General features: G+C 38.2%; 1 protein-coding gene across 1 annotated transcript; it reads left to right on the top strand.

Moving 5' to 3' along the window:
* Positions 1 to 2,421: 2,421 nt before the first annotated feature.
* LOC108229312 (microfibril-associated glycoprotein 4-like) lies at positions 2,422 to 9,135 on the top strand. Its single transcript, XM_017404980.3, has 6 exons — positions 2,422 to 3,319; positions 3,407 to 3,473; positions 4,491 to 4,646; positions 7,366 to 7,404; positions 7,837 to 7,933; positions 8,219 to 9,135. Exons 2-6 carry the CDS (start codon positions 3,468 to 3,470, stop codon positions 8,413 to 8,415), a joined length of 495 nt encoding a protein of 164 aa, XP_017260469.1. The 5' UTR covers positions 2,422 to 3,319; positions 3,407 to 3,467; the 3' UTR covers positions 8,416 to 9,135.
* The last annotated feature ends 1,336 nt before the right edge of the window (positions 9,136 to 10,471 follow it).

Raw genomic sequence — 10,471 nt, 5'->3', positions numbered from 1 at the left:
AGCAATTACATATAGTAGCTGTCAACAGCAGTTTAAGCTCAAAAAATGCTGACAGATGTCAGCTCTCAACAATAACTGAAACAAAGAACACAACTGAGCTGACTGAGAGAGATAAATAAAGCTGGTTGGTTACTCAGTCACACAGGTTAATGATTTGAATCCTTGCACTGAATCAGGACTCATGAGTTTAAGGCCTCAATTAATCCAGATCTTATGTGTCGTCTGTCAGACTGGTTCTAAGTCTGCAAGTTAGCTGACTTGTCAGAAATATAGCTGAATTCCCAGAAACGCTGCGAACATGGATGAGTCAAGTAGCTGATTTGGATTAAAGACTTACGGAAAAATTGGATTTAAATGAGTCTAATGAGTCATGGACTTCACTTGAGTCAGTGAGTTACAGTCAGTGATTTAAATATTGTATTTTTGCTGCACTTTTTTAAAATTTATATTTGTATTCTATTCCTATATATTTTGCTCAGATAACTTTTTGCAGCATTGCAAAAAGTAAAATTACACATTTGGCGTTTTTCCCTATTCGTTCTATTTGGTTTTTCTACATTTGTACTTGTTCCCCATTTAACATACATTTTACAAACATAACGTACAATTGACACAAGTTAACATTTTGAGTAACTTTATTTGCAGAGTTTACATTTTTGTTCCATTTGTTTTGTTCCATCATTTGTAAGTTATTTGTTCAATTATAAGTTTGTGGAGTTGTAAATTAAACATCTCTGAAAAATGCAAATATGGATCCTCAACACCCACAGCCATAGTTCTTTTGTTTGTTTGTTTTGTTGTTTTGGAAACATGAGGTGGGGGTGGGTGCTGCTTGTACGGTGCAAACCAGATCACTTTAGAGAGTGACACAAATGTAAAAAAATTGACATTTAGTCAAACACATCCACACAACATTCCAGGGACTTTTCTGACGTAAAAGCTAAAGAAACTGTTTTTAGCATTTAAGTCAATAATTTTCGAAGTGAGTGATTTGTGGGTCGGAGTTCCTGTCCTTGATTCATGACATGTACTGTGCCCTAGAAAGCCAACAACACCGCTACTATCTGGTTGTTTACAAGTAGAAATGGAAGAAAAAGACATTTTTAATGACTACAAGGACCATCATGACCGACAAAACGACACACATAAAGACCAAATTGGGTACGTGGAACAATGAGAACCAATTACCCACAGATCGCTGTCATGACATCAGTACACAACACTGCAAATCAACATAAAGATGGCAGACGAGAGCTAATTCGAAGCTGACCGGATGCTAACTTGTAAAAAACATGAGCACGCTTGCAAGTAGGGTTGATGAACTCTCACACCAGAGTAAACAAATCAATAGTAGTTTCAGACTATGATATTTGTTTAATCACACATGGATTGTTTATATTGTTTATATTTTTGCATTAATAACAAACTGCTCTGAATCACAAACTGATCTCAGGCAGTCAGCCTGTAAGCAGCTCATACCTTTTAATGACAACGTGCATTCACGTCACATTTGCAGTAAAAGTTCCTGTTTCTCGTCTCCATCTCTGTGGCGATGTCCTCTCCATTTGCCTTTCTTTTAAGAAAAATTGTTGGCAAAAGGTCCTGTGTTTTTGGCGACAAGCCAGTCCACGCATTACCGAGGGTCAGAGTAGTGCTTCTCTTTGAAGTGTTCAGAACCCAAGTTCTGATAGTAATTCACACATGAGATGTTATGGATCCAAATTTGTTCAGTATAAAAAGAAAGTATAATTTCTTTATTTTGGGGAAAATTTTACAATAAGCATATATTATGATGTTTTTTTCAGCTGATGTTGGCTTCAAAACACTTTTCAGTTCAGCTTTAATACTTTGTCCAGTTGGAAGTGTTCCTTCAGCAGTAACTTAGCTTTCATATCACTGAGACAAGCAATAGTAATTAACTGATAACTTTTTAGTTCATTTTTAATCAGTCCAAAACCATATGGAGTTTCTGAAGCTATGAGAGTGGCAACATTTGCTCACATCTTCATATTGTAAAAATACATTGGAATATTAATTATGCTAGAACGACATACAGTCCCTTTACTCATAATTTGTCACAAAACAATGGTTCAGCCTCCCTCTCTCTCTCTCTGTCCCTTCCCCTTCCTCTGGGAAGCATTCCAGTATTGGCAACAGATTTCTCAGTTCTTTTTTTTTTTCTGGAGTTCAGAGTAAGTCAGAATCAGAGAACATTTTTAATGATTGATCTGCACTAGTGTGTAAACATGATTTTCCAGGAGAAGACCAATCCCTCATTTTCAGTAAAATCATATAGTCATCAGTCTTTGTTGTTGTAGTACCCAAAGCTGACCTCACAGAAGTGTGAACCACTGTGATAAAGTGAGGCCTTCATTTTTTTTTTTTTTGTTTAACACTTTGAGATTAATTAAAAACCAACTGTTAGAAGACCTGTGTTTCTTTCAAGGTTTATGGAAAAAAACATTTCTAATAAATAAGAAGGTCTAAGACCACTGAGAACTTAAGCAACTATCATAACATGAATTCAACAGGGACAGGGACATGGCTTGTTGTCCAACTTGTCAGTTGTTCAAATGCTTTCTGTCACCTGAGCAGCAAGTAAGACTGCAGTTGACGTTTAAATTGCTGCAGATTTTCTCTATACACATTTATTATCATCAGAAAATCTGTTAAAGACTTCTTTTTGCCAAGGGTGCAAATGTGTCAGTCTAACATCTTGTACCTTTAGCCATACTGTTTGTACTCTGGAGCAGCAGAGGGGCACAGTCGGTAAACACTGCTGCCTTGCAACAAGTAGGTCACAGGGTTGACAAACAGCTGAGGTCTTTTCTGCAAGGTGTTTGCATGTTCCCTCTGTATATCTGTGGGTTTCTCCAGGTACCCTGGTGTCTTCTCAGAATTCATAAACATTGGCCAAATGTTAACTGGCTACTTTAAATTGTCAGTAGGCATCAGTATGGTGTGGATGGTTGTTTATCTCATTGTGGCCCTGTTCAAGGTGCACCCCACCTCCAGTAAAACCCTGAAAAGAAACAATTAAAAAACAAAAATAAGCTTGTTATGATGATTGTTTGTTCACATCTTGGTTTGTCATCTGTGGTTTTCCATGATTACTCAATCCTGAGTCTGGGTAAAGATCATTTTGTGCAATAAAACCTTTTTTTAACATCACATTATTAGCTTAAATCGTATTGGTCAGCTATTGTGACACCTCAGCCCCTTCAGCAGATATAAGTAGTAAAGTCTGAGACTGACTAATTAAAGAAAAGTAATAGTTTGTGAAGTGATTTCAGCTCCAGCTTCTGGTGACTTCAAGCAGGTGGGACATGAACTCGAACAAGATGAATTTCCTCTGTCACAACTATTCTGAACACTAAAATTGTCATTATTTGTTGGATTCATGCAGCTCAGGGGTGATCCAAAACTGACTTCAGTTTTCATCGCGTCATTTCAACATAACTCTGACGATGAAGGTGCGTTTTACCTGTATTCATCTGCATGTATTCTGTAAAACAAACAAAAAATGAATTACCTCTGAGTGTCAGTACTGATTTAATGGTCTAATTCAGTTTGATTTAGTTTTAGTTCAGTAGTAAATATTATAGGTACATTACTAATTTTATTTCAATATTGAAAAAGTGAAGTTCACCCAGTTAAATTTAATTTTTAACATGACCTTTCATATTCGATAACATGTGCAAACATTTACAGTCAGACTGATGCATAGAAGTTTCAGATTTGTAAAGAAAAAAATAATTTTGTATTTTGTGAAAGATTTTTGCATCACTGATATCTGACAGTTTCTCACTGTCTCATAACCTTTAGAGAACCCATTAAATGTATCTGTAGGGTAAAATTCCTAATGAGATGCTGGGTTTTTGATTCCTTTCACTGAATTCAGAACATTTGATCATGTTCTTATTGATGTATTAATGCCATAAATAAATAAATAAATAACAATAAATTTAAGTTAATTGGTTGGGCTGGTCCCAAGGGAAGTTTTTCTTTGTTACTTTAAGAAAGAAAACAAAAATTTTGCTTACCTAAAAAAACCTAGACTCCATCCATCCACTCATCTATCTATCTATCTATCTATCTATCTATCTATCTATCCATCCATCCATCCATCCATCCATCCATCCATCCATCCATCCATCCGTAACATTTTTGGCTTGAACTTTTTGGTCCTTTACTTGTCCAGTTTATTCAGTTATTTTAAGACATCACATACAATGCTGAATTTTGAACTAATAAGACTGGATTGAAAAAGATTATGACATGACAGTGAGGTTAATCTTTGGACTTTTGGGTATAAAATGACATTTTAGAAGTCAAGAAAAGTGGATAAACAATTTGACTTGTTATTGATCTAACAGTCACCTAGTGGAAACATTTATAACATCATGAATCTGAAATATGAATAAATATGAAGCAGAAACCTTGAAGTTGCTTACAAACAGTTGTGATGTCCAAATGGTCTTCTGTTTCAGCTGTCATTAGTCTTCCTCCTCTTGGCCCCTGTGGTCAGTTGTACTGAAATCTCCTGGCCAGCTGACTGCAGTGACATCTACAACCAAAATCTGTTTCGACAAAGTGGAGTATACTACATCTATCCCGTCAGATCTACAACTGAATCTGCTGTTGAGGTACATTTCATCCTGGTGTGGGCCAGTATATATATATATTTTTATTATTATTTATTTTATTTTTTTATGACTGAATAAGCCATAGATGGTTGGTAGGGGTCCCAAAATTAAAAGGTCTCAGGATTTATTATCAAGTTGTTGTAACTTTGTCTGGTGAAAATATCACTAAAGATGTCTCTACCACCTTAAATTGTTTATGTTGCAGCAGTTTAAAGAGTCAGGCACTAGGACCACGTGGTCACCTCACTCAAGTTGTGTGAGTGCAAAGTCCCCAGCTGCCGTCACGCACCTTTCTCATGCAGCTATGTTCTAAAAGTGTCTCTTTAGGTCATTTATTTGAAAGCAGAACAAAATCATTGCTGAGTTCACACAGTGATTTATTGACTACGAGGCATAGAAAATAAGCTTGAACCTCTTGTAAATTCATTGAGAAGAAAAGAGTCAATCAAAATTTTAGGCATGTTTGTGACAAAAAGTGATTAAAAAGGAAGGAAGGAAGGAAGGAAGGAAGGATTTTTTTTAAAATAAAGAAACACTATTAAACTTTGCTTGTTCTCACTAGCTCTGTGTTAGTTCAGTTGTCCTGAGGCTGCAAGTTTGAGCCCAGGTTGCCCAATCGTAAATTGTCAAATTTTTCAAATAAAGTTCACTCACTGTGGGGACCTCTGAAGAAGGCAGCAGACAAAAGAAAAAACAACATTTCAGTATGAATATTTTGACATAAGAAATCTGGAAAATGCCTGGTCTCTGGTGGAAATGAGTTGTTTTTCCCTAAGGTAGAAAGTCACTTTGCTTTAACGAGATTTTAGAAGGTCAAGTATATGTTAGGAGCTTGCAGACAGGAGAAGCATATTTAGAATTGATCATTCAAAAGAAGAAAGAAAAACACAAATTACAAACTCTTGCTTGCACTGGTTTTGCAAATAAAATAAACTTTAATAGAGCCAGTTTACCTGCTATTCCTTTTGTTCAGCCAAACATTGTCAAGGGTCCATTCCATGCCTTACCAGCTCAATCCAAGGTCTGAGCCAAACTGTATTTTCTATTTCAGAGGGTTTTTTTTTGAAAGATGGGACTCACAAAACCAAATTGTTGACTGGTTTCAACTGCTCAACAGAGTTCATAGTGGTGTTGTGCAATGGACTGAGGAAAACTTCTCAAAGAGCCTGCCTTCAGCATTCTTGTCTTCACACCACCACAGCTAGTCCTATAAAGCACCTATCAGGTGGTGCGTTTGCTACTTCCAGTCGTAAAACAGTACAGCTGCACCACACATTGTTTCTAAGCAAAACCAGTCCAAAATAAAATAGAAAACCAAGAAACTTGTTAAACTTAACATTTAGCTGAAGGTCCTTTCTAAGGTCTGAATAGACTCATGAGGAATCAAACAGGAGAGATGCCAGTCAGTTGAGTTTTTTCCAATCTCTTCTTGTGAATCCAGTATCTCGTCTCCTCCCGTCTCATGGTATGAATGTCTTTTTAGACCCCTAATGGTTGGGCGCTGATGTTAAATGTAATTGCTGTACCTGAAGTGGTTTCAGGTGTGTCAATGGGATTTTTTTAATATTCTAAATACAGTTAGTTGTGGCCCTGTGATGAACTAGCAACCTGAGGTATCAGTATCTCTATAGAAAACAGGGGCAACATACAAATAAACATTTTTCCACATATTTTTCAAGCTGTGTTAAATACTGTGGTCCAGCCACTTTCAGTTGGGCCCACCTGTAGATCCATTTTTGGCTATACCACCGGTGGTGGCACAGGCTCATCATCCATTAATCCATCTTCTTTACCCACTTCTCCTCTCTCCCAGAAGGGTGGCGGGAGAGCTGGTGCCTGTCTGCAGCAGTCACTGTGCGAGAGGTGGGGTACACCCTGGACAGGTTGCAAGTCCATCACAAGAACACATATGCCCCTTTTACACGGGCTCTAAAGGTCCTGGCTCCACTCTACTCTGCTTGCTTTGCGTGCGTTTCCATCAGCATTTTTTTCAGGTTGGCCCTGCTTTTTTGGTCCCTGCTTCGGAGTAGGGCCAGCCGGGTCAGCCCTGCTTTCGTGGGCAGCGCAAGCTTAGCTCCTGTTCACTCATTGGTCGTGGCTGTGACCAGATGCAAGCATAAAGAGCGAACGGTAGGAATATAAACAACAGCGTTAGCTTACCCTGCAACGTTTATGCCGTCTGTCCCCCAGCTGAAGGCGCTGTAAAGCCTGAAATCTCCGGCGGATAACAGCTGTCCTACTCTGCACAACAATCACGGCATCCAGAGCATTTCTTCCACTGCGCCTCTCTTCCTGAAGTCTCAGGAGAATCCCCAATAAGAGCCTGTGTAAAAGGGGCAATAGGGGCAATAGAGACAAATGAGACGAGCAACTGATCACACTCTCACCCATACCTAGGGACAATTTATAGTTACCAAATATTTTACAGTGTATGTTTTTGGTCTAGTGAAGGAAACTGAACGGGAGACAAACTGCAACCTTCTTGCTGTGAGGGAACCACTGTTCCATCAGTTTGAGACAAAACAGACACATGCACAAGAAAACAAACACCATTTGTGCTTTCATTCTTTGGTTTCTTATTCCTGTGAGGGTAGTGGGGGACATATGGAGGTATTTGTGTACTTTTGGAGGCTGTATGTAACTATATCATTTTATAATTCTGCATGAAGCCTAAATCACCTTAACTGATGAAAGTATCTGTGTGTGTATTTGTGGGCAGGTGTACTGTGACATGGATTCAGAGGGAGGGCGCTGGACGGTAAGTTGTCCAACTGAGCTAAAATCAAAGTTGTAATAAGACCTTGGCTCTAAGCATTCTGTAAGGTTCTGTACAGCTTAGTACATATTTCATACACTTGATGTACAGTATGTTACTAAAGGTAGAACCTTGGTTGTATTACACCAGCTGTCAAAGTACATATAGCATGTAATACAAGTTGCCTTACCACTGACAACAGCAAGTGCATTAGATAAAATAACACATAAGGATACGTTGAACTACCAGGCAGCTTGAAGTGTTTCATATAAGACACAATGGCACTTAGAAACACAAGTAAACACAAATTTTCACAAATTTAAACAAATAGCAGAGAAAAAAGTCATAAGTCTTTTAAAAAAAAATCAATGAGTCAGAGCAGAACTGTAGGTTTCCGACTAATCATTTCTAAAACTGAAACCTGTGTATTTCCAGGTGTTCCAAAGGAGGATGGACGGCTCGGTGAACTTCTACAGGCCTTATGATGCATACAAAGCAGGCTTTGGAAACGCTGGTGGAGAGTACTGGCTTGGTGAGACATGAACTCAAACCATCAGTCTGTAAACTTGTAGTTTATAATAACTAAGACAATAAGCAGATTTTGAATGCACTCATCAGTCTTCGACTTTGTCCGCAGTGCTGTATGTGTTTGTGCATAAGCACCACTTGCATGTCAGTGGAGAAATGGAAAAACTCCACATTAGGACTTTAAAGTTACCAGAATTTCATCAACGTACAGATGGAGCAGGTTTGACAGAAGTGGTCATTAGAAAAAAAAAAAGAGAGCTTAATATGGTTTGTGTGTTTGTTTGTGCAGGTCTTGAGAACATCCACCAGCTGACGAGTCAACAAAACTATGAGCTGCTGGTCAATGTGGAGGACTTTGAAGGAAATACAAAATTTGCCCTTTACTCTTCATTTAAAGTTGATTCCGAGTCCGAGGGTTACCGTCTACATGTGACTGGATTCAACAGTACAGGGGGTGCAGGTAACTTACACAATTATTCCTGTTAAGAAAATTTCAAATTAGCAGTTTGATTTTTGGATGGACATTTTCTGTCTGAATTTGCCAACATCTCTTTTGTTCCTGCTGGTCTGGGAACTGAATCCAAAATGTCACGAAGCAGATAACAATTGCACAACACAATGATCAGTACACCAGGACATGTTCAAAGACATCTGCTGTCTCATGAGTGCTGCTATTTATCAACAAACTATCATTCATTCACTAAGAGTCACTGAGGATAAACCACTTTGTCCTGACTGCAGGTTGATTACCATGTGTTAGAAGGAATGAGAAAACACCTTTACACCTGTGACTTCTTTAGATTAGAATAAATCACTTATTTCCACCTTATCAGCCAGTTCTGAAAGGTTTTCCCCCTTCATCTGCTTAAACAACCTAAAAGACTCAAAACACACAGGAGAGGCTCCCTCTCACAGGCGTCTCTGGGCAGCAGGGTTTTAACTCTGAACCTTTTCTTAACAAACTGAATGAGGAGTATGTTTAGTTTGCCATTACATATCGAACTACAAAATTCTTAAAGTCAAAGGAGGATAAGTCCTGCTTTTATGAGGTATCCAAATCTAGACATTCAGCGACTTTCACGTTTCGTCACTTGGGTGCCTTGGGAAGTGTCAACAAAAGGGAGAAATTTATTTATTTATTTTTTGCTCATTAAGAGCTCAGCACCAATACCAGTCTTGTTATACAGTTATAAAACAAAAAAAAAATAACTGAAGTTATTGCATTTACTGAAAACAGGCCTTGGTAGCTTGGTGGTCAGTGCTGCAGCCTTGTAATCTTGACACTGCGGGTTAGAGCCCAGGTCACATCAGGAAGGGTCATGAATTCTAGTAATTTTGAGTTTGTTTTTGGCTTTGGTTCTTAGTTCTTTCTTTTTCTGTTTTTAAGGGTTCTGTTTTTCTGTTTCTGATTTATGCTTCTGTTTGAGTTTCATTTTATTTTGTTATTTATTTATTTTTTCCTTGTGTCGTTGTTTCCTGTCATCATTCACTTCTTCTCTGTTTATCTCGTCTTCTTGCCACGCCCATCTTCACCTGTTCCTAATTGTATCACTCACCTGTGCTCACTTCCCCTGATTACCCCTGTCTTTAAACCCTGGTCATCTTCTCCACTTCCTCACCGGTTCATTCATTCTGTCTGTAATTGTTGCCCTTGTGTTCCCTCGCCTTGCCATGTTCTGTTCCATGTTTTTTGTGTTAGTCTTGCTGCCACGTTAGCCTCTTGTTTTCTTGTTTTCTTTAATTTAATAAATCAGTTTTCCTTTAAGATGAGTCTGCATTCTGGGTCTGCCATGCTCCGTTTTGACATTTAGAGGATTTATTTGCAGAACATAACAGATGGTTAGAATAACAGAAAAGGTGGAGTGTTTTCAGACCTAGAACCCTAACCCTAACCCCACCCCTAACCCTAACCCTAATAGTATTCATACACACTAACTAGTGATGGCACTTCCAGCTCTTTTGTTGGAACTGGCTCATTTGGCTCAGCTCCAAAAACAGCTGGCTCTTTTGACTCTCAAACTGCTCTTCATTGAGTACTATTGGGTCTTTCTGCGTCTGAATGACACTTTAAAAAGCCAGTTCTCAAGAAGTTCGCTCTTTGAGACAGTCTCATAGTCATTGGACCCATCAACAACCTGAACCCCATTGAAAACCTGTTGATCACTGTATTCTTCTGCTAGTATAGTCAGAATTGAACCCTTTGTTTTCTTACTCAAAACTTTTCTTTTCAACTTTTTTAACATGGTAACTAGTTTTTTTTTAAAATTCCAATCATGTTTGACAAATCATGTTTTTGCATCATCTGGTTCTAACGCAGGAGTTTATTGATGACATTAGCATTGATGACTAGTTCTTATACTTTTCCTTGTTAAATAGGATTTAATTCAGGTGCTCACCTAATCAATACCTGATTGAGTAAAATGAAAAGCTTGCAATGGTTTTTGTCCCAGGGCTGTACAGTTAACTTTGTTAACTGTTCTAAAACACAGTTTCACTTATTGTGTGAATGCTTTTAAGCATTCACACCATTGTTTTCCTGTTT

Source organism: Kryptolebias marmoratus, linkage group LG15 (genome assembly GCF_001649575.2).
Source record: "Kryptolebias marmoratus isolate JLee-2015 linkage group LG15, ASM164957v2, whole genome shotgun sequence".
Classification (NCBI taxonomy): Eukaryota; Metazoa; Chordata; class Actinopteri; order Cyprinodontiformes; family Rivulidae; genus Kryptolebias; species Kryptolebias marmoratus.
This window is presented reverse-complemented; position numbering and strand designations above follow the sequence as displayed.